The sequence below is a fragment of the Strongylocentrotus purpuratus genome, unplaced genomic scaffold (genome assembly GCF_000002235.5).
Source record: "Strongylocentrotus purpuratus isolate Spur 01 unplaced genomic scaffold, Spur_5.0 spur5_scaffold_14, whole genome shotgun sequence".
Lineage (NCBI taxonomy): Eukaryota > Metazoa > Echinodermata > Echinoidea > Camarodonta > Strongylocentrotidae > Strongylocentrotus > Strongylocentrotus purpuratus.
Window position 1 is genome coordinate 20,041,714 of NW_022145599.1, and position 24,432 is coordinate 20,066,145.

Consider the following 24,432-nt stretch of genomic DNA (forward strand, 5'->3'; position numbering starts at 1 on the left):
GGAATAGCTATTTATACATCATCGATATAAACTATGAATTCTTCTGTGATTATACTCCTTGGTAATCTTTAAGCAAGGTTTCTTTGGAAAGTATACACTTTGGGAAACAATCATAAGCAGTGATGTTTTTTTTAAATTGTGTATAGTCAAGTGCACAATAAATTAACATCAGCTTCATCAGGCCAAGCACAATTCAATTCTATTTTATACTCTCTTTGTCTCACTGATATCCTCTAGTAGAATTGCTTCTTCCTCTCTCTCTCTCTCTCTCTCTCTCTCTCTCTCTCTCTCTCTTTCTTTCTCTCTGTGTCTACATGTATCTACTTATCTATCTGTCTGTATCTCTGTATCTGTATGTCTCACTACAACTTTTCTCTCTCTCTCTCTCTTTCTTTTTTTCTCTGTGTGTCTATCTATTTATCTATCTGTATCTGTATGTCTCATTACAACTTTCCTCTCTCTCTCTCTCTCTCTCTCTCTCTCTCTCTCTCTCTTTCTTTCTTTCTCTGTGTGTCTATCTATTTATCTATCTGTATCTGTATGACTCATTACAACTTTTCTCTCTCTCTCTCTCTCTCTCTCTCTTTCTTTCTTTCTCTGTGTGTCTATCTATTTATCTATCTGTATCTGTATGTCTCATTACAACTTTTCTCTCTCTCTCTCTCTCTCTCTCTCTCTCTCTCTCTTTCTTTCTTTCTCTGTGTGTCTATCTATTTATCTATCTGTATCTGTATGTCTCATTACAACTTTTCTCTTTCTCTCTCTCTTTCTTTCTTTCTCTCTGTGTCTATATATTTATCTATCTGTATCTGTATGTCTCATTACACCTTTTCTCTCTCTTTTTCTGTCTGTCTGTTTCTCTCTGTATGTGACTCTATGTCTGTCTCATTCTCTCTCCCCTCTCTATCTCTCCCCTCTCTATCTCTATCTCCCCCTCTCTATCTATCTCTCTCCCTCTCTCTCCCTCTCTCTCTCCCTCTCTCTATCTCTTTCTCTCTCTTTCTCTCTCTCTCTCTCTCTCTCTCTCTTATCATTCCTCTTTATTTCCACATGTCCTCCACTTGATTACCCCCCTGTCCAATCATTGTTTCTCTTCTCTTAAATCTTATCCTCTTCTAAATTTTGGTGCACATTGGGCTCAATCTCTTTTTTCTTAACAGCAGCTTGCAATATTCTCTCTCCCTCCCTCCCTCGCTCTATTTACAATGAGGGTTTGAAATGTGTCATTAATGAATCCTTACCCATGCACATTGCCATAAAGTTAAACAGGGGGAGAACTCCTCCTAAAAGATTGATCGCAAAAATTAGAATGCTTACAACATAATGTACTTCCGCACCAATGTGCCATGTACCAATTCCATAATGGTTCCATGATTTATCGCGGACTTTTTCTTGGTTCGAATTTCCTCGCGATGGATATCTTTTTTGATGCACTGGGAAAAAATATTCCCTATTCTCTATTGCTCCTTTCAAATGGGAATCAAACGGCCTCTTTTTAGCACCACCCTTTCAGTTCCATTTAAATAATTGGCAATCAGGAATTCAATTTTTTTTCTCTTCCATTCTTATTTTTCTTTCTTTTATCCCTGTATATAAAAGAGGCCATTAAGAGGGCATCCCTAAATATTCATTCACATAAAACCAGTTGGTAATAAAAGATACAGATTCAGGACTTTTAAAGCCTGTAAAGTGCTTCTGGACTTGACAAGAAGGATTTAAGTGAATTGTTTGTATTTCTCGGTAGATTAGGAAAAGTTTTCCATGACGTCAAGATGTGTTTAATACACACCACTGCATACTTTTCCATTAATTCATAAAACATCAGTGCAACAAAATTGTACAACATCCTACTAATATATCGTGTGTAGAGGTGTTGGGGTACAGTAGATAAGTCTTTAGATTGTGACCATAAGGTACGAGGTTCAAATCCCTGCGGCAGCACTAACGTCATTTGGCAAGAATTTTTCAAAATTCCCACACTCAACCCAGGTGTATTAAGTGATTACCTTTTAAGAGTAAGAGCTAAAGCCACGGTGATGATATACACAGTCCTTTGGAAGCGCATGGAGATGTTACATATAATACATGAATATATGCGCTATACAAGAACACATATTCTTCCTTCACTTTGTCACACTTTCCTGCATGCCTATACTCAGTGCTTCATACAGTTGCAAAGTGTTGAACGATGGGGGTAAAGGTATGTCCCTTTTCAACTCAATGTCAATGTCTAAAATAGAGAACCAAAGTGCTGTGCTAACGTCTGTATATTTGCTCATTGTCCAGGTTACCAGTTCCAAACAAGAAAGCCTGTGCATGAGGTTTACCATAAAATCATTCAGGCAACAGGCTGGAGCAAGGCAAATTCAGCATTTCGAGCTGGTTTGATCGCCATGCTATTGTTTAGCACAAAATTGTTTGGAAATTATGTAGTTATCTTCCAATCCTTTTTTAAAATAGTGATTTTCTTGTTCTATCACTTACATGTAGATGAAAAAACATGTGACAAACATCCAACCTTTGCACAGACTATGGATACTTTGGGTGAACAAGAACAATAAAGTAGTTAGAACACTTAAGTTTCATGTGTGGGCTGTTAAAAGCACATCATTAAAATGACCCTATTTTCCACTTGAATACCAACCGAGGATGCATCAAAACTTCTCTTCCAAGATACCATGAACTTGTCCGAATGTATGTCAACTAGTGACTTCACTATTGATTAACAGACCCATTGATGAACCTTGTCCATCAAAGTGAGATAGAAAAAAGATGAAGGGGGAAAAAAAATCATAGAAAGACGCTCCTGATGACAAATCGGTGAGGGATTCAAGGATGTTAAACTTGAACAAAAATAGTCCAGAAAATATGGCCGCTTAAGGAGAGCTTTTTCCTGGATCGATAAAGAGGGGAGGTCAAAGCTTGATCTTGACATCGCCCGAGATCTCTGTCAACAGAGGATTTGCGCTGTAATCTGCTTGCAAGGAGGCACATGTACAGATGTGGTACATACTGGATTGTCAGAAGACAGGTGATGGTTAAATAATATCATGAGTTGTCTTAAAGATAAACTTGAGTTCGGGTAAAAATAGCAAATAAATTCTCACACAATCCAACAAAACTTACACTGAAGGTGATTACAAATAAATGACCATTGCCAAACATTTTGGTAGAAAATGTATAGTGGCTGAGTAATGAGAATAGAACGAGAAGTAGGCCTGACACCATGTGCTTAATACAGGTCACTATGTGTAAATGGGAGTTGTGGCTTTTATAAAAGATGATGCCCAGTAAGTTTTTGTGTGTTAGTTTTTTATTTCACTGCAGGATAAACAATCCAGAATAAATTGCAGCAATTTTCTCTCAAAACACAATTCCCATACCAGGGCTCAAGATTAGCTTTAAGGTTACTGGAAGGAAGGGACATATATAAGGAAGGATGTAGTGTGTGATCCTATTCAACCTAATTGCTAGACAATATTTGGCCAATACGTTCATTAAGCCTTTAACTTAAAATCTACTGTTCAAAGTTATAACAGAAGTTAAAAAAACAGGGTGAATTGAGATACATGTAGGTAAGGGTATATCATTAATTTCACCTTTAGGAGAAAACGAAATTGCAGTGCAGTACCGGTATATCAATTAGTTTATTAGAACCCCTCAGTAAAAAAGCTGAGTAGGACAATCCTTCTGAAATTATTTTTTCATGATATCATGTATATCTGTTCTCTATTCATTATATCAAATCAAATCAAATCAAATCGGTTCTATCTTTTCATTTACTAACAAAATTAAAGAATATATTATAGACGGAATACCAAAGTGCAACAAAAGCTTCAGACTTTCGAGGAAACAACAGCACCGAATGACACATTTTCAGCTAATTGATGACTCTCATCTAAAAACTATAAATCTTCTGTAATTTGGCATTCTGCTCTGTTAAGCATGATGTGAACTGGTCAAATATAAATCATTTTGATTAATGTCCACCCCACTAACTTGCAACTTCATGCTTGGCCTAGTTTCTGTTTTGGCAATCAGCAAGTACCATGAAATACAATAGCTGTCAATCAGGGTATCTTTGAAAGGTTAGCTGTTTATAAACACCTGGCCTTTCTCAGATGAAGTCACCACAACATGAAAAAATGACGCGAAAGGTGGAAGGCACTTTAAAGAAAAACTTCAAGGTAACAACAAATTGCTCATCATAAAAGCACCAAAAAATCAAAGAAAATAAGATTTAAAAGGCGGAGGCGGTGGGGCACAATTGGGGTGTCGTCTGGCTCTCATGCGTGGGTTCGAGTCTCACGTTGAGCAGTCATAAATGCAAGAATGATTGTTGCCGCATTGCGTGTATAAAAGCAGGCCCCTCCTCTCTTTTTCTTGATGCAGGCTCGAGTTCAGAGAAAAACACTCCATTTTTAGGACTAGAAGATTCAATGGTGGCTTCGTGTGTAGGAGAGTCACACTCTTTGCACGTTTAATACGCTACACTTGTCGCAAAGAGCATGGTGTAAACCCGGTGTTTAGTGTGCCTGAATACAGAAAGTACAGATCTTTGTGATAGGATGCATAGTCCTTTGAAGATTAACCAAAGAAGATGAAGAAAGACACATTGACAGATGAGTTTCATCCTTCTTTTCTCATTTTAGAATTCTATTTCTCAGACTTTTCTACTTTTATTGAAAATAAATCATTCTAGGGCAAGAGTTGGCCTTTAAAAAATGCCCCTAGGCAATGCAAGCATTCCTCACTTATCTAAATTTGGAATGCCAATTGAATTTACACACATTAAAAACAACACTGTGAGCCATTTCAATGATGGCCTACTTTGGTTAAGGAAAAAGTGAAACTTCAATAAAATTCTATCCATGATGCTGATTGATGGCGCTAATCAATTATGATGTTACAGGTGCGTTGTAAAGTGTAATTAAAACTAAGCACATGTAAAATGTACAGTGGCACAGCAAGGTCCAGACATTGAGGGGCCCCTGGTATGGGGGAGGGGGAATTGGTCTTGATTGTGGATAAAAAGGGAAGGCCATTTATTAAAGGGAGGGTATGGGAGGGAGTTTTCACAATCCTTTGCCTTCCTCCGCCGTTACTAATACTTTTCCTCTTTTATTTTCCTTTTTTCGAAGGAAAGAATGAGGCAGTGGAGGGGGGGGGGGGGATAACCAGTCCAAATATTTCCTAGCATCTGAATTGGTAAGACAACTTATTAAAGGATGTTGAAGGAGGTCAAGTAGCATCTCTTCCCCCTCCCTCCGTCTTTTACCCATTTCATTCCCTCTCTCTCTCTTTTTCCATGTACATGTTTCTAACATTAATCCCTTTTTCCCCCTGTGATGGGGGCACATCCCCCCTTGCCCTGTTTTTCCGCCACTGACATGTACACACATTACTGGGATGAATGAATGGCAAACGTATGTGCATGAGACGGCCATTAGTGGTGCTTTAGAGCATTGACTTCTTTATTCTCCCCATTTCGTCATTCAAAGAAATCCCCATTGTCACTTGGAAGTAATGTATCAAACCACATGGTTTACATTTCATAATGGAATATGTACGTGCCATAGCAAGCCTTGACATTAGTAGAAATACCGCTCGGTCATAAAAATTAGTCATGAGGGATATCATGTGCGGAAACAAAGAATGAATAAATCATGTGATTTTTTTTTAACATTGAATTTTATTTTTAGGTTATTTTTCCATGACACTTATCAGGAAGCAAGTGAGACAAACAAATATTGGTAGAATGTAAGCTTTTGAAAGAGGGAGAGAGGGGGAAAATAAGACAGAGAAAGAGAGAGAGAGAGAGAGAGAGAGAGAGAGAGGGTAAGCTAGAGGGAATAAATCTAAAGATCATGGGGGAGAGGTGAATGTAGACAGACATCAAGAAAGAGAGGGAGAGATAGGGGAGAGAGAGAGAGAAAGAGAGAGAGAGAGAGAGAGAGAGAGAGAGAGAGAGAGAATGTACAAAGAATACTTGATTTTGAATAGCAACATTTAAAAAGAAATCTGTGAAATATGGCCATGTAGGAGGTTAACATCTAACATAGATCTCCAAGAGAAAATGGGCGATACAGGGTGAAAGAAGGGTGGGAACAAAGGAAGACATGAAAGGAAGTGGAGAAAAGGCAGTAATTGCTTTTGCAGAAAGACATTTTGGCAATTCTAATAAACAAGAGATAGGTCCATGGTCAGGCAGTAGGTTAGCATCTGGGGTAGATCTTAAAGAGAGAGAGAAAGACAGGAGACCAGGGGAGGGAGGGGGTGGAGGGGGGGGGGGGGGGGTGTTGTCAGAGGAAGACAAAGAAAGAAATGAAAGGAAGGATTTAAGTAATTGATATTGATGAGCAATATCGGTTCAGAAAATCAATTACTTGGAGGTTCATCTGCAGTCATGCAGTATGTTTACATCTAAAGTAGATCATAAATAGGAGAGGGGCGAGAGAGAGAGAGAGAGAGAGAGAGAGAGAGAGAGAGAGAGAGGGGGGGGGGGGCAGAGGGGGAGGCGTAAAGAGACAAAAAAAGGAGGAATTACAAGGAGTAATATATACATGTAGCTAATGATTTAAAGAGCAACATACTGGGAAGCTCTTCAAGAGAACCAGGGTGATAAAGAACAAAAGTGGGAGCAGCAGGGGGGGGGGGGGGGCAGAGAGGAGCAAAGGAAGAAATAAAAGGAGATGTACAGACAGTTATTGATTTTGAAGAGCAACATTTCAGAGAATCTATAAGCTGGAGGTTTTGGTCTACGGCCAAGCAGTATGTTAACATCTTGGGTAGATCTCAAAGGGGAAAGAAAAGGTTAAGAGAAAGAGAAAAGGGCAGAGAGTGACAAAGATAGACAGAAATAAAGGACAGGGTGTACACAAAATTGCTGATTTTGAAGAGCAATTATCAAAGAAAAATGTGTCACTGAGTATTAAGGGAGTAGGGAGCTCTTTATCTACAGCAGAATTAAGGTTGATAAAATGAGGATGTTAGAAAATTTAGGTTTTGATATTCCATACGACCAGTTAACATTGCACACATCAATCTAAATTTTAATGAACATAAACTTGAATGCAAACCCTGTTATAAAAACTACCTGACCAAGCCCCCCCCCCCTCTCTCTCTCTCTCGTTATCCCACTCCTTTTGAAAAACTCCAACCTACTTCTTTTTCTATTCTAATAAACATTTGAATATCGCCTAGTCTAGAGTATCGCCTTGTCTAGAGTTGCAAAAGAAATTTGCAAATGAAATTTGCAACTCTAGACAAATTTTGATCAACTGAAATTTCCAATTAATGAAAGGGGACACTCATACTTTGATTACTTTGATTGTATTGGCAGAAATTTGATTGACCGAAAACGGGCAATTAATTACATTTTCTATACTGTACATCACATCTCTTTTACTTTTAGCTCTTATATTGGATCATTTAAACTAAATGTATCTACAAACACTTGCCTAGACACATAATCCAACCTGACAAAAGCAAAAGCCAACACATAAGTAACAACTTATCTTCGTATGTAGGACAAATGAGCAGAACCTTCACATAAAGCATTGAAAATGACTTTGTTGTGTACTGAGCAAGAAAGCAAACGCTTTATCTTAATCAAGTGATGTAGATATACAAACAAACACATTGCAGACAAACAAACACATAATCACACAACCTGTCCTCTCCTCTCTATGAACATACAGGGCAAACAAACACTCTCATTTGAGTCTATCACTTTCATGGTCAGACAGATGTACACAAAGAAACATATGAATTTCCTAAACAAAAAATTACAATGGTCTATGCTTCTGTACCTCTGTGTAAATTCTGAGCAATCAAACAAACACAGGACAGGGTTATGGTTGGGAATAGTGTTTAGCCAAGGGTTAAAGTTGGGAATTCTGTAAATGCACAATATTGACTGCAAAGCAATTGTGACAGGAGCATGTGTTGTACAACTTGTAAAGCTCAAGGCAAAACACCTCTGACCTGCCTTCATACAAACGACCCCATAGACCTTTCCTTTAAAGCCTGTCTGTACTAATTTGGCCAGGAGGGATTAGACCACCCAGCATGGTCACTGACAGCTGGCTATCTCATCAAATCAGCTCTCAATTAACATAAGAAAAAGAGGATCATGGGAACCAACAGGCACTGATTAGGCATTGTTTTCTATATAGAGGGAGCAATTAGCTACAAGTAGTACAGTGGGGCTTTAATACCTCTTTCTGCAAGGAGTGAGAGTACCCTGTCCTGTCCGTTAGGTTTGCTGGTGTCCATGGCCCCTGAGTTAATGTCGTCCAGCATGCACTTGGCTGTCTCTATGCTGTCATTCAGTGATGATAGGATCACACCCTTAGGGCCTCGCTTTACCCATCCACTGCAGTACAGACCTGAGGGAGATAGAGATGTCAAAATGGACTTAAAGGTGTAGAATAATGAATTACGCTACAAAGGTATTGAGCATATTTGTCTCAGATTCTGAAACAAGATCCTGGATTTAGCTCATGTTGCAATGATGAGTATAAACCTTTAGGTCATTCAGGAACCCCATGACTTTTACAAGCCGAACGCTTGTCTGATTATCAAGATATTTATGATTGGGAATCAAAATTTCACACAACAGTCTATTGGGGGAAATGAGTATTGTAAAACCGGTCACTCAAAGATTTTTACTTTTTTGAGGCACTTCATGATCATTTTGAAGCGTACATTATATCACAGACACTGATTACACGTACATGTAGGGCCATGCATCTGTGATTTAACATTGTTAAAAGATGCCTTTAAAGAAGTTTTATTCAGTTTGTTTTTAGCTTGAGGAAGGTAATAGTGGTATCATAGAAAGAAGTGGCACATGGATTTCGAATCCAAGACATGCTTGTAGGTCTTCAAAAGAGACAGGAATTTTGTTCCCATATGACTGACTGACAAGTCATTATCTCAAACAGGTGTTTTAAGGAAGTATAATACACTTCATATGGTAATAATAAGACCTCATACATTTAGTTTAACTAAATATTGAACATAATGGATATGCACATCATAAATGAAGTATGCATGGAACATACAGTTTATACTTTTTAAAAAAATGTTTAAACACAGTTCATAACTTCATACAAATATTAGGAAAACAAATTTTTATTTTGTTGAATATGATAACATTCTACGATATCATAAAACTTTCTCTTGTATTAAATTGACAATTTTGCTATAGAAACTCATTTTTGAAGACCACTTGTCAAAATGTTAGCTGAATTACCCCTTTTACAAACCATTTTAACATACCGTAGAAACCTTTCAAGTCTCATTCACACCAGACACTGTAAACTTCTAATAAAAATAACCATGTCAGCAAAATGAGGCACAGTGCACCCCCACTTATCTTTATATCAAGTTAGGTGGTTTAATTTTGTGATGGTGGGTCTCTTTGTATAGAAGGAAAGAGTATTTTAAGACCACATGACAAACACCAAGTTTTAAATACCACATGTGACACAACGGGTGTGATTTCCGCAGCGAACCTCACACTGCATCTCTCTAACACATGCAAGACATCGGGTTAAAGACCTGTCACGATTCCTACCTTGTATTCCCTCGACCCTGCCCAGTTCGTTCTTGACGACTCCTTTCTGGTGGTCAAACGGGATGAAGTCGTCCACCTGGACGCTCTTGTAGCCTATACTCCTGAGGACCAGTCCGCAGGGAATGGTCTCGCTCTCCCCGGTCTTGACCAACTTCTCCTCACCATTCACGTTCTAATGCAGAAAAGGAACGAGGATAAATTTAGTCTCGAAGCCTGTACTCCTGAGGATTACAGTGAGAGAAAGCGTCTTGCTGTCACCAGAAAGCGATGACTTAACGCCAGCGTGGGAAGGTGAAGGAAATGCCAAGGACAGAAAGAAAATGAGAGGAGTCAAATGAAGACTCCGGAGACCTGGACTTCAAGAAGTGTATTCAGTCTCCCAACTCTGTAGCGGATCGCATGGCATCGAGGATCTAGAAAAGAGCAAGTGAGAGCGACTGACACTTGTTGTACGTAGGTTATGTATATAGGTTGCCACGTACGTTCGGGAGTTTTGATTACCGGCTATCAGATACAGTAACCATTAGGCAATAATAGTTGTTGACAAGAGAAGATAATCCCAGGAGGACAAGGCAAATATCAAGGATTAACTGTTTCCATAAAAAGAGAAATGCATGAAAGGATTATTTGAAGATGACAGGAGCCTGAAATATCGCAGATGATGATTAAATGCCATTTCAAGGAAAGAATGGAATATTTCATTACTCTAATCGGTAGCAGAGTTACGAGTATAATGCTGAGAAAGTTTCGAAAGAAAAGTGGAATGGAAAAAAAGTAGAATAGAGATGGTGTTTTAATAGAATAAGAGTAAGAAAGAGAAAGACGTATATTTAGAAGGAAATAGAGGGCAGGCTCACATGTATTAAGAGAGGAGATGAAACAGAAAGGGAAAGAATCAGACAGATAGAAGGAGAGAAAGAGTAACAAACGAGAGAGTTGGAGAGAGATAAATAAAAAGAAGAGGGAGGAAATCTGGAGAAAAAGCAAAGAGGGCAAATGAACTAAGAACAATTTAAGCCATTGTGTTACAAACTTTCAATATTTTTTATCTTAAATTGGATTTGCAGTTAAAAGTGAAATAGGAATCAAGAGTTTTAACAACAAAAGGCATGGGAGTTCACATTTCAGAGGCAAAGCTAAAAAAAATTGGAACATGAACTTCAAGTCAACCTTCGCATTACACCACAGGCCATACAATTCCTCAACCCAATAAATATTGGGAAACAAGAAATTCAATTATCCATATTTTTTTGTGGTTTCTGGTTGATGCAATGATATATTGAAAATGCCTTGTGCAAGGTAAGAAATTCCCAGAGCAGGCTTTACTTCCACCACAACTTTACAGGAGAGACTTGCTCAACAAAACATTTTCTTCTCCCGATATTCTCCGAAATGCCTGTGACATCAACAATTGCACATTGTAAGGAAGTGGGAGTTAGTGGGTGCTTGGTTTTTTTAATGTTTTTTGAGATTTTTTGAGGTAAAAAGCTTGCAATTACAAACAAAGGCATCATTTTCCTAAGTTGTCAAAATACAAATTTTCTTTAAAAATGTAGATCTACTCTAATAATGCTGATTACTTTGCTAAGGTTATCTTTTTTTTCCCCTTGGCGCTCAGTGTTCAAGTTTGGTTCCTCATCATTACGTTGTACTTTTCCAGTAATCAGTGTTTGTTCTAAGGTTACAAACTTTTTGAAAGACATTCAAATTTGACAAAAATGTATGTTACCCTTTTTCAACATCTCATTGTTCAATACAAACATGAACAACTCATCAGAAGGAATGTCTCTCTAGTAATTTCAATGCAAGACAGTATATATCATTTTGTATATCAAGCTTATCTAAAGTTCTGCCGGATTTCAGCGCTATTTCCTGTTGGAGTGGGCGATAGTATTACCCACTGCAATGAACACACATTAATTAGTTGGCCAAACATTCTGCAACATGTAATTAAACAGAACAATTTTAATGGTTTTGTATGCCATGTGTATTGCATAAATAGGCATTTAATCTGCCGTCGGCTTTGAACAACGTGGGCTGTGATAACTCTTCCTGAATGTCTCTCAAGTATTTTCAATGCAAGAAAATCACATCCTCTTGTATCTCAGGCTAATTAAGAGTTCCATCAGACTTCAGTGCTATTTCCTGTAGGAGTGGGTGATAGCGTTACCCACTGCAATGAACACACATTAATTAGTTAGGCGAAACATTCTGCAACATTACAAGACTCTTTGAATGGTTTGTATGCAAAGTGTCACGCACTTAGGCAATTAATCTGCCTTCGGCTTCGAACGTGGCGGGCTGTGACAACTCTTCTTGAATTAATCTCATTAATTTCCCGAGAGGAGCAGCAGCAGCTATCAATTATTATTGTCCTGACGAAATCTCACACTCATTGAAGAGATGGTTGATATAACATGGGATGTCATGTAAGTTTAAACACGAGAATAATGTAAATCTCCAATCGCACATTGCTTTAAATCAGCCCATAATTGATTGCAGTACTCGATTTGAAGGAGAAAAAAATAGACAGGTGCTGCAAGCTATTTGGCTCTGGAAAGCTCTAAAGGAGCTCTGGTGAAAAACGATCTGATGAAATCTAACTCATAAAGAATACTTTTTCACTCTGTTACCGTAAATCTCTGTGTATAAGGTGCACTTTTTTGCAGTAAAAAAAAATTGAAAGTCGGGGGTGCGTCTTATACACACACACAAAAACTCACCACTCGGAAACTAGAACAACACTCAAATTTGTCTGTCATCTTGGTTTGAAAGTAATCTTTCTAATAGATCTGTAGTTTAGAATAATAATTCCTCCAATTTTGCTTCGGCGTACCACAAGGTTTTATCCTAGGTACTCTACTGTTTTTAATTTACATTAATGATCTTACACATTCTTCTAAAAACAACATTATTACTTTTATTTGTGACAAGTTCACAAGCACAAATCGGCACCTTCAACTGCACCTCGATGTTAAATGAAAGTCCTTCCCTGCGTGTGTTTTCATTTTGTTTTTTTGGTCTTCAAAATAGGGGTGCGCCTTATAAACGGAGATTTACGTTTTGCAGGGTCATGTAGATTTCCTGTCCAACATGTTGTTACACATTAATTTTGTATCAGATTTACTGTTACAAGATTTTAAAAATTATATCATAAGCTGCAAAGTTATACACAAACATGAACAACATATTCAGAGATTTGACTGAATTTATACGAATTTAAGACTTTAAAGTGCACTTCAGCGTAGATTGCTGCTGGAAAATAATTAAAAACAGGTATTATTGTATTTTGATAGAATTCTTGAATTGAATAATGAATAAAAACTACTCTAGACTAGACTGCTTAATGGAGGAGTTCATATTCAAGATTTCAAAGAAAGCACTTCAAAATTAAATTAATAATAAGCAAACTTAATACACTACTTAATCTTACAGGATTTACAGACATATAACTTCCCCATCTTGATGATCAAGAAGAGCATTACCCCTGAGGTTTATGAACCTGGCAAAAGGAATTCATGACATTTACAGAACTTTTTACAAAATAAGAAACTGGAAAATAAAAACAGCATGTTTTATATTATATCCCTCATCTTTCTTTCTTTCTTTCTTTCCTTTTCCCTTCTAAAGTTATGAAATGATATTTTACCTCAAGTATGGAGCTAGCCTTTGACAGGACTGTGGCCTCTGTTGGCTCCTCCACTTTCAATTTAATTCATCTTACCCCACTTTCTCTCGTTTGTACATGAGTATTGTATGAGTGTGTGCCTATGTGTAATATCTTGTATTTATAAATGTTTTATTGTTGTTATATTTTTACGACTTGAAATTTGAAACTTGATCTCTTTACTTGTTTTTTATTTTTAGGATGAGATGTATAGTAAGCTTCACAATTTCACACTTTTAAGTAAATGAGTGTTGCGCAACTTGCGCTCAGTTGCAATTCATACAAACACTTAAAAAATCCATGGCATTCTATTTTTGCAGCAGATTACTGCATCATATCTGAACGAGCCTATACCATGTTATGTAAACAAGCCCTTACAGGTATTTGTCATAAAATAAGAAAAATATCAAGCTTTTCTTGAGCGGTTTATTGCCCACTAATAAGCATTTGGATTACATTCAAAAATGGAAAATAGCTTTTCATTCCCACAAGACAACATTAATAAGTGAAAGTGTTTGCAATGGTGTGATGCCTTAAGGCATGAGTGTCTTTTTAACAACATCAACAATACATTTCATAAGTACATGTAGCCGTGGTGTATAGTATTCCTTTGATTTAGAATGTGAACTTGGCAGATTTTCAAGACTACAGATCTTTTTTTCACCAGCATAAATTAAACAGTAGCATATTAAACATCATGTTGATAATACATACACTTTGGGAATTTGAGTGCAAAAAAATATGTACAAATTCTCGTAGAAATATTCGAAAAGCCATGGATTTGAAAAACATTTTTCATATATATATTTCATTTAAAAAAGAAAAGTTATTCAAAATCAGGTATCTAAGAAAATTCCAGGTCATTGAAGTCTCAAGAGCATTACATGTCTGTTTTAAGAAAGAAAATAACATCATTTATGAACAATATGAGTCTTTGCAAAATAAACTACTTTAAACTAAACTAAAACAAGGAAATCAGGCGATGTTGGTAAATGTTGCAGTCTTGTTTACTAGTTTATGAATGTCCTTGATATCATATAATCACAATGAATATACCGGTATAAGATCCAGTTAAACATCAAGAGCAATTATTTGCTAATAAAACCCAACCAGGCAGTAATGTTGAACAAGAGATTTAATAGGTAATTCCATAAAGTTTGAAACCCTCTTTACTGATTTTGGAAAAGTTTCTTTGGAACTAAAATGCATGGTATCAATGCATGGTATAAAATACATGGTAACAAGAACTGACGAGATACATGTATGTAGAATGTGTTCACACACTAGAATAAGATTAAAATCAGAAGTGGACATTTCTATACAAAACTAGGTGATTTTCGTTTAAAAATAACAGAACCATCAAGAAGTTTGACCCGGTCCCCAACGTTTGCCATGTAAATATGAGCTGGAGAGGTGAAAAATTTTCACACACTTATTATAGCTTAAATCTGGAACCAAATGCAAATATTCCTCTCAACAATAAAACTAGGCAATGTCACTAGGAAAAAAACCTCCAGACAAAACCAACGAGAATTCAGAACCATGCAGTCACCAAATTTTGCCACTTTTTTTTTTATTAGTTTGTAGGTTCTTAAGAATAAAAAGGAAGGACATGTAATCTGAACTAGAGAAGTGAAATGTGTCATTCACATTAGCTTGAATCAAAAATCAAAAGCACTTATTCCTCTGAATAATAAAATTAGGCAATATCATAAAAAACAGACAAACCAAACCAGCAAGAAATTCGAAAAAGTCACCGATGTTTGCCACTTTTTTTTGGACTAGTTTGTAAGATGTCTCAGTTGAAATTGAAATGCATGACATGTAATCTAATCTCGGGATGTGAAATGTTTCACCACATTAGCCTATATTTTAATATCAGAAACAATATTCAGGACAACTGCACAATATCATTGAAACAGCAACCAAAACCAAAAATTCATCAGGCCAAGTCACCAAAGCTTGCAGTCTTGGTTCGTTTGTAAAGGTTTTTTTTTAATTGAAGTGCATGACATGTAACATGAACTAGAGAGGTGTAATGTAAACACATCAAATTAATCTGAAATCGAAAGCAAATATTTATTTGAATAACACAAGTAGGCAACATCAAATCATTCTTTAAAAGAAAAATAAAACACTAAGAAATGAGGTTGAGTCACCGTTGATTACTAGTTTGTATAAAAAAGGTTCTGGGACATGAATTGCATGAAATGAAACAAGAACTTGTGAGGTGAAACGTGTTAACACATTTTTAGCTTGTATTTGAAAATCAGAGACATAAAAACACTACTAATTTAAACAACAACAAAAAAACAAACAACAAAAACACAAAGATATCAGGTCCAATCAACAAAGCTTGCAAACTTGTTTACTCATAAATTTGTAAACATTCCTGGAATTGAAATGCATGACATACAACTCATGAGGGGAAATGTGTTGTCACATAGCTTGCATCTTAATCAGAAGTAAATATTCCCACGTACAAAGCAACAACACTATTTCATCAACAAACACCCCCTCCCCCTCCCTCCCCTCCCTCCCCAAAGAAAAAAAGTTCAAGCTTGTTTACTGCTTCATGAAGTTTCTTGGAATAGAAATTCATGACATGTAATATGAACCAGAGAGGTGACATTTGTTAACACATTAGATTGCATCTAAAGTCAGGAGTAACCAATCCCATAAATCCACTACACCATATCGTCAACACCAAACGAGCAAAAAAAGGTAACAAGAAAACACGCCATCTCGGGGAAGGTTTGCAACAATGTTTTCTGGTTTGTAAAAACTCTTGGAATTGAAATGCATGACATGTAATATGAACTATAGAGGTGATACATGGGAACATGTACATGTAAGCTTGCATCTAAATTAGAATAAAATAAAATATTAAGGAACTAAACCACTTTTAATCACAGCACCTCCCCCCCCCCAAAAAACAAAACAAAACAAAACAAAACAAAACAAGAACAAACAAAAAGAAAAAGCACCAACAACAAAAACAAAAGTAGCATGAAATCAGGCCATCTCAGAAAAAGTTTGCAACCTTGTTTACCGTTTCATGAAGCGTCTGGGAATTGAGATGCATGACATGTAAAATGAAGTGGAGAACTAAAATGTGTTAATGCGTTACGGGATGATAGCACCCTTACCTCTAATTCACAGACGTCAAACGTAACGCCAGCGACTCTACCATTCTCTCCCAAGGGGCTCGAAGACAGGACTTCAGAGGGACTGCGGAAGAAATCCAAGTGCCATTCCCCCGAGGCTGCATCCTGCCTGGCCTTTTCTTGACTGGAGGGGGCGCTCTGGGCAGATTTCAGCAGGAGTTCTGTGATACGTTTCTTTGGCCTGGGTAATTCTGTTATAAATGTACAAAATGTAAAGCATTTTAAAATAAAGCTAGAGAAATGAAGATAAGGATTAATAATAAAGCATTTGTTTAAAGGGATCATTTAACAATATTAAATCTGAGATACACCACTCTACCTGTTATCAGTGTCTGTGAAATGGTGTAATATTGAAGCACTAAAAAAAAATTCTGCTTCAAAATGATCAAGAAGTGCCTCTAAAAAGTTTTAAAAATTGAGTGACCGGTTTTACCATACTCGTTTTCCTCAATAGACTGTAGTGTTATGAAACCGTTTGACAAACAGTTTTCAAAATTTGTAATTCCAATCATAAATATCTTGAAAATCAGACAGGCGATCGGCTTGTAAAAGTCATGGGGTTGCTGACTGACCTAATGCAGGTGTCATTTGTAAGACGCACCTTTTGACCCCCGGGGATGGTGCGTCATGGTTGCGTCATGTTCCCCAAAATCGCGACGCACAGTACCGTCATGGCCGCAAAATGTCCGTCACAATACTGACCCATATGTGCGTCATAGTAAGTCACTTTACCATGTTGCGTCATTTGGTGTGTCAATGGGACCGTCACTTTCTCCAAGCAGAAGTGTTTCTCAAATGTGCGTCATTGGCTAGTCATTTTCATGAAATGGTGTGTCATATGTTTGACTCAAATGTACGTCGATGGAATGTAATGGTGTGTCACTTTCTGTGACGGAAGGTGCGTCATGGTATCAAAATGTACGACTCACATCGGTACAATGATGCACCATTCCCGGGGGTCGAGAGGTGCGTCTTACAAATGACAAGTGCATAAAGGTATTATCATTGCAGCATGAGCTAAATCCAGGATCTGAGACAGTTACCGGATCCCTTTAACATGTTTCCGTTATCTGATTGTATTCAACAGTAGAAGCAACATTAAACCCTTTTTTTATGCTACCCTAACAGACAAAGACTTATCACACATAAAACTTTATGAAATACACATGTATGTCTCCATTTAAAGTACTTTTTTTTATTGCTCATTTTGATACACCCATCATTCCTTAGTATCTCACTTGATAATTTTATGGACCTATCCCAATATATTAAAACGAACCATCTATCTTTGTATCCCTTTATCTTTAAAAAGGAATTTGAGGATGAACATAATCATACACTGGTACCTCTTGTATTCCAGATTTAAATCAGTCCAATTATTCATGGAGCATCAATTGAAAACCTCCTTATCCTCTAAATGTTATCTTAATTCTGTAACTAATTGAACAAATCAAAAATTGATTTATTATTTTCATATCATGACTGAATTCATTCCATCGATTCATTTTGTGGCAGGATTATAGTAATTTGTGCATAATAACGTTTTAACACATTGCAAGCCATACACGTTCACTAAATTTAACAAGGTTCAACATTTGTCCTCTTTTATAAGTAAAGAAACAAGAAAAATACAGAAACGCGATTGGAACTATTTTAGAAAAATCAACTCAAGGTTAATTTCAATGCCCTATTGTATGTCCCATAGAAATCATGTTCAGATTACGTAATACCTCATTGTCATGTTCGCACATTTCAATAGGTGATGCACTAGGCTATGGAAATGACGTTCGGTTGATTTTCTTAAGTAGTTGCTATCTCCCTACTGACAATGGAGATATGCCACATATGCTAATGCCATTGGTGTAAACGATTTTGATAGAATAACCACTGTGAAAGCATGTTTCAGTTAAAACAAAATGCTTTACATAATAAAATATGTTTAAAACAATCAATTTAATATGCATTTTTGTTATATTTTTAAATCGATCTTAACAAAATATTTAAAAACCTAATCGTAGAGCTACTAAACAGAAGAAATGCCCTCTAAAAGCTTTGAACTTCATTTCCGATGCCAAGCTGAATTATACATAAAGATTAAAACTATTCAAGAGTACTCATAAAACTTTAATTCACAATTAAAGGTTGAAAGTACCGGTATATAAAAAGGGTAATTGCCTTTCCACATGGTTGTTCCAGTTGGCCTAATGTAATGTCTCCGGGGCCTCCCTGCTCTAATAACCTTTACATGGCCCAACATTATGGCTTTCCTGATTCAATGAACTCTGAAATCATGTACCTGTACACATATATGAAGAGATATTAAGGAAGGCAACTTTTTTTCCAACATTGAGAAATGGCTTAGAGCTAGCTCTATGGGCGTATCCAATTGGGAGGTTTGTTGTACTTATCCAACCAGGCAATTAGCAAAAAAAAATTCGGAAGTCGTAAGAAAAATGGATTTTCTCAAAAGAGTGTAATGATATTGCATTGTGTGTGTTGGTGGAATATAAATGATTCAACCAAATGCATGCTTAGCAAAAATTGCTTGCCAAAATAAACCCGAACTTAAAAATTATATTTGTGAAAATTGCCTCACATTTTATCGGCAGTCATATGTCCGAGCAACTTTGGGTCAATTATAAGCCAAATCTAGGTGACTGAATTTTGTTAAGTTTGCTGTAGGCTGGTTTGCAGTAAAGGGTAATTGTGATTTATGTTTAGACAAAAATATAATGAAGTTGGGGAAAACAAAATTTGGATAGAAATGATCATGCAAGCATTGCCTGATCAATGTTAAGCAATATTGCACCTATTATTTTCAGGAGTGCATCATCTTTTTCTTTCTCAAAGGGTTAGGCATACCGTAGTTTTCCCAGATTGTAGTTTCATTTTGTACAGTATATGCTTGTACAATTATGCATTTCAACATCGTTATCATATGCAATTTCAGATTTATATTTTACATTTTGGGTTCTTGATATCTTTCTTTCTTTGTCGGGGAGCAGATTTGTGGACTTTTTTTTTTGGGGGGGGGGGGTGGGGGGGGGGGAATGAACCTTCACAATCTACATCATTAAAAGTCTAATATCATATTCATGAAAAGCAATTATTGTAATTAATTATTGTGTAATTTATTTTCAAAAGATACTTGTACATAACTGCCCATTTATCCACAATCTTCAAAAGTTCACCTCTTTGCCTTGTTGTCTCATTTTAATCTCCTTTTCGTTAATTGCTCTGCATTATTTCCTTTCTTCTTCCAAAATCTCCTTAAAATTTTTCATTTTTCTTACAAATTGTCAGCAAAGCCCATTTAAATTGCCACCAATTAAAGCAGATCAAAAGATCAAGAAAACTGCAGCTCTCCTTTTATATTCCAATCATAAATTCATACCTCTAAATAATAAATATGCACTACTTTTTAAAATCAACTCTGTGTCAAAATATGAGTTTTTATTGTCTTTCCAGCTCTTTGCAGACGATATAATCTAACGGTAGTCTACAAAGCAGAGCCAATTAACTTAAGAATTCAACAAGAGGGAATTTGTTCCACTTAATTATTGCGGATGAATGTAATTAGAGTGTGTGAGTTCGTCTTTTCAGTCCCATCCACATTTGAATGGCCAATGTAATTGCGAACAAAAATTAGGTATGTATTTTGAAGAAGAAAAAAAGTACACTGGCTTTAAGTCGCTCTATCAAAATTTGTTCATTTTCAATGGTCATAATCTCCTTCCAATTACGTCTGGTGATACTGCTGTAAAAGAAATTGTTCCTTTCTAGGGCAATCATTAGTGGTAGCCAGAAGATGGGCCGTTAACGATGTAGCTACATGATGTACAGATTAAACCTTGCATTAATAATGAGTTGGCCTAGCTTTGAATTGTGCAGGGGATGGTAGGGTGGGGTCTCCTGAAAGGCTGCCCTAAAATTAAGTGTGGGGAGATGTTTTTTTTTTTTAATTATTAATTCAGGCACATTTATCAACTAGGGCAATTTATAGATGAAATGCTTTGAAGTTCATTCCCCTTAACACGATATTTAAATTAATTTACGCAAACTGTGAAGAGCTAATTGCATGCTTGTTCTGCTGGAGTGTTGTTGTTGTAAAGCAACCAAAGTATGTGATCATTCATAAGTTCCAGAGGACATACAGCTCCGTATCCTATCTGAAGGGCTACAAAAATGTATAGGCTAGTGTAAAAACCAAATTGAAGTGTTTTGGGGCTTATAAATATAACAAATCCATTCTATTTGTTTTAATTGTCTCTTGTTCTGTTTATCTGATGATATTTGTCTGTCTGTCTGTCTATAACAGTCTGTTTGTATGTATGTCTGTCTGTCTTTACCTGTCTGTTTGTTTGTATATCTGTCTGTCTGTTTATAGCTGTCTGTTTTTATGTACATGTATGTCTGTCTGTATGGTATGAGATAGGGTCACAAGGTCAAAAGGGATATGACCAACTGATTGAGGACATCGAGGACGAATACCTATCAAAATGTACAAACTTGTACCCACTCCAAAGATATCAAGTAACCAACAATTATTTATCCACCTAACTGTAGCAATATCACCTTCTGAAGTGTCTTGAATTGGGGCACTCAACAATTTCTATGGTTTATATAATTTAAAAATAAACAACCAAACAAACAAATAAATAAATAAATAATTAAATGAATTTAAATGCAAATCAAAAGCATTCCTGAACATATTTGACTGTTTCAAAGGTCATTCTTTGATTCTTATACATGTATGTTACTAGACAGATGTTAAAAAGATGGATCTCGGATCTGATGATTAACGATTACTATTTTAGGGGACAAAGCAAAAGTGATATCAGTTTGCCATGTGCAAATTCAATGCATTGTACAACTACTATAAAGCATTTACATGCAGCCAACTACAAGGATTAGTCATTAAGGGCAACAATTCCTTCCCTAAGACTATTTTAGATGAGTTATATTTGATGGCCTGTTATCTGTTTCATCGCAATTACAAATCTCACAAACATCTTCTGCCCCCGTTACTTTCTAGATCTTGTTGAAGTCTCTTTTTTAATTTCACGGGCCATTGCTGTCTTTGCATCCTAACTCTGCAAACATGCCCACGCCACCCGTTCCAAATCCTCGTCTCCCACGAGTTTGGGATCCTTGATTGCAATTAAAGCAGACATGAATGTCAAGAAAACCTGTAATTGGTCAGGATTCATTAATTAGAGGAAGTACATTACTTGTTTTTGTAATAATCTTGATGTATTTAACATTCTTTTGATGTCATTAACAGGAGGTAATTGAACATGGGATGGGTGCTTTTCATGACAATTTTCTTGCATGATGACTCTTTATGATGAATTCAAAGTACAGCTGTGTTCGCACGGAAACATCATAAGTTTAAACTTGAGATTAGCAAAACCTCAAAGCTTTAAACAATGACTCACTAAAAATGGGGATTCACAAGGGACTGAAACAAGGAGGTTAAGTTTTAAATTTACAAGCCTGGCAGACTTAATTACAAGCTGGTGTAACGTAGCTTCTAGTGGGGACCCCAGCTGCTTGTTGTTTGTGCATTAACCATAGGGTTGCTTGTGGTTTAAAACTTAAAATTAGATTTTCAGTTTCAAAAAGAGAGCATCACATGGTCCGTTACTACTAGACAACCTTGAAGTTTGAAAAAAATTGAAACCGTATGTTTCAAGCTTAGTTCGATGGCATTTAATGTCAGACGACAAAGGATAGTACAGTCAGATTGGTATAGTAACGAGAGAGTGGCTTTTAATACTGATGGGGCCATCTGCCGCCCTCTTTTGATTGAAGCTTTACATGTGTTCTTCTAAAATCTCAGAAACAATATTGACACATCCTCCCCTCTTTGAGCTTTGTGCCGGAGAATGTCTCAATTTTGGAGGTCAATATCAACCTGGTACCAAAACAGATAAAAGATTAGAGAATATCAAAAGATTGGTTTATGAGATCTTTTACAATCATATAACTGCACAAAATAATATTTCAAAGCAAAAATATCAGAGTCCTTTTGAGTTCTTGTGAGTCTTCATAGTGTCAGAAGATTTGGGATTGTGTTTAGAGTCCAGTTTCTTCAAATTTTAAAAAAAGTTCAAATGTCCAAACAGAGTTAGATGAAGTGATATCATTCACGTATCTCGCGAATGTTCTCTTTTTAAATGTTCAAAATGTTACGAAATCTTTCATCTTATGCGGTTCTCGACGTTGTCTGTTTGAACGTCTCAGCGAGCTTGTGTTGTTCTCGTCAAGCGTCTCAGATGTACCATCACCGCGAAACTTCACAGGACTTGTAGTGGTAGATTGACGCTGCTCTGTAGTCCTCACTTTGGGTTGGTTGTTGTCCTGGCATTCCCAGTTAAACATGTTGGGAATAGGATCAAGTGTATCTGACGTGGATGAGGTCGCTCTGAGATGTTCTCTGTTTCTACGAAGTGTTTGACCATCACAGCGAACTTCATATGAGCGATCGTCTAGTTTCTTCAGGATCACCGCTTTCTTCCATTTCTTTCTATGGTTGAATGGTTTCACACGTACAGTTGCTCCAAGTGGAAGATTCTTGAGCTTCCTTGTATTTCTGTTGAAATACTTCTCCTGTCGTCTCTGGTTTGAATTGAGTTTCTCGACATCAGGTCCTGAGTCACGATCAGGCATCAACAACTGAGTTGTGGTGGGTAGGAGTGTACGTGTTCGTCTACCCATGAACCTTTGCGCAGGACTGGTCTGGGTACCTTGAGTTGGTGTATTACGAACGTTGAGTAAGGCTAGATCAACGTTATCTCCAGTGTCCTTGCATTTGGTAAGCAGTCTTTTGGCAGTCTTAACAGCAGACTCTGCCTTGCCATTTGCCTTGCTGTTGTGAGGTGAGATGGTGTTATGCTTGATTCGGATTCCCATCTCTTTGGCAAACTCAGCAAAGTCCCTTGAAGAGAAAGGAGGTCCATTGTCTGAGACAATGATCTCTGGCACTCCATAGCGTCCGATGTGACGTTTCAGTCGCTTGATAACTGCGGGGGCAGTCGTCCTCTGTAGCTTTTCTATCTCAAAGAAATTGGAGTAGTAACAGACCATAATGAGATAGTTCTCGTTATCATGATGGAAGAGATCGATTCCAATTCTTGACCATGGCCTGTCAGAGATAGGATGAGACATCAAAGGTTGGGCAGGTTGAGAGACTGAGTTTTCTTGACAGGTCTCGCATGTCTGGATCCACTCCTTTATCTCCTTGTTCATACCTGGCCAATAGACATATTCACGGGCTCTTCTCAAAGTTCCTTCGACTCCATTGTGGCCAATGTGTAACTCCTCCTTGATCTGTCGCCTCATCTGCTTAGGGATTACCAGCCGTTCTCCCTTGAAAATCAGATCATCAGTCACCGAAAGTTCATCTCTGAAACTGAAGTATGGAGTCAGTGACAAAGGAAGCTTTGTCTTGTTGTCTGGCCACCCATCAAGTATGGTGTCTTTGAGCTGGGAGAGAGTTGGATCTTGGGTAGTCTGTCTCTTTATCTCAGCTATCTTGTCATCAGGGAGAGACAAGAGTTTGACAGCATTCACCACCTCTAGATCATGCTGTCCGCTCTCATACGGAAGAGAAGCACGGCTTAGTGCATCAGCCAAGATGTTGTCCTTCCCTTTAAGGTATTTCACTTCAACATCATACGCCATGGCGCATAGTAACATTCCTTGTAGGCGTTTGGGAGCTTTGTCCAGGGCCTTCTTCACAATGCACTCCAGTGGTTTGTGGTCACTATATACTGTTGTCTTACGACCAAAAGTGAACTGATTCCACTTTTCCAGTGCAAAGACTATTGCTAGCATCTCCTTCTCAATGACAGAGTATCTGGTCTCAGGATCACTCAGCATCCTACTGGCATATGCTATTGGTTGACCATCCTGTAGCATCACAGCACCTAACCCTGTAGCACTGGCATCAGTTTGGATTTGAAGTGGTTTGCTTTGGTTGTAGAACGCCAACACAGGAGCTTGTATCAGCA

General features: G+C 37.2%; 1 protein-coding gene across 1 annotated transcript in view; it reads right to left on the reverse strand.

The window, feature by feature from the left end:
* LOC585224 (NADPH:adrenodoxin oxidoreductase, mitochondrial) overlaps positions 1 to 24,432 on the reverse strand; it is a 57,779-nt gene that overhangs the window by 12,010 nt on the left and 21,337 nt on the right. Inside the window, exons 8-10 of the mRNA XM_785057.5 lie at positions 16,400 to 16,608; positions 9,584 to 9,755; positions 8,220 to 8,390 (exon numbers count right to left, since the gene is read on the reverse strand). Coding sequence (XP_790150.2) covers positions 8,220 to 8,390; positions 9,584 to 9,755; positions 16,400 to 16,608 — 552 coding nt within the window. The remainder of the gene's footprint in view (positions 1 to 8,219; positions 8,391 to 9,583; positions 9,756 to 16,399; positions 16,609 to 24,432) is intronic.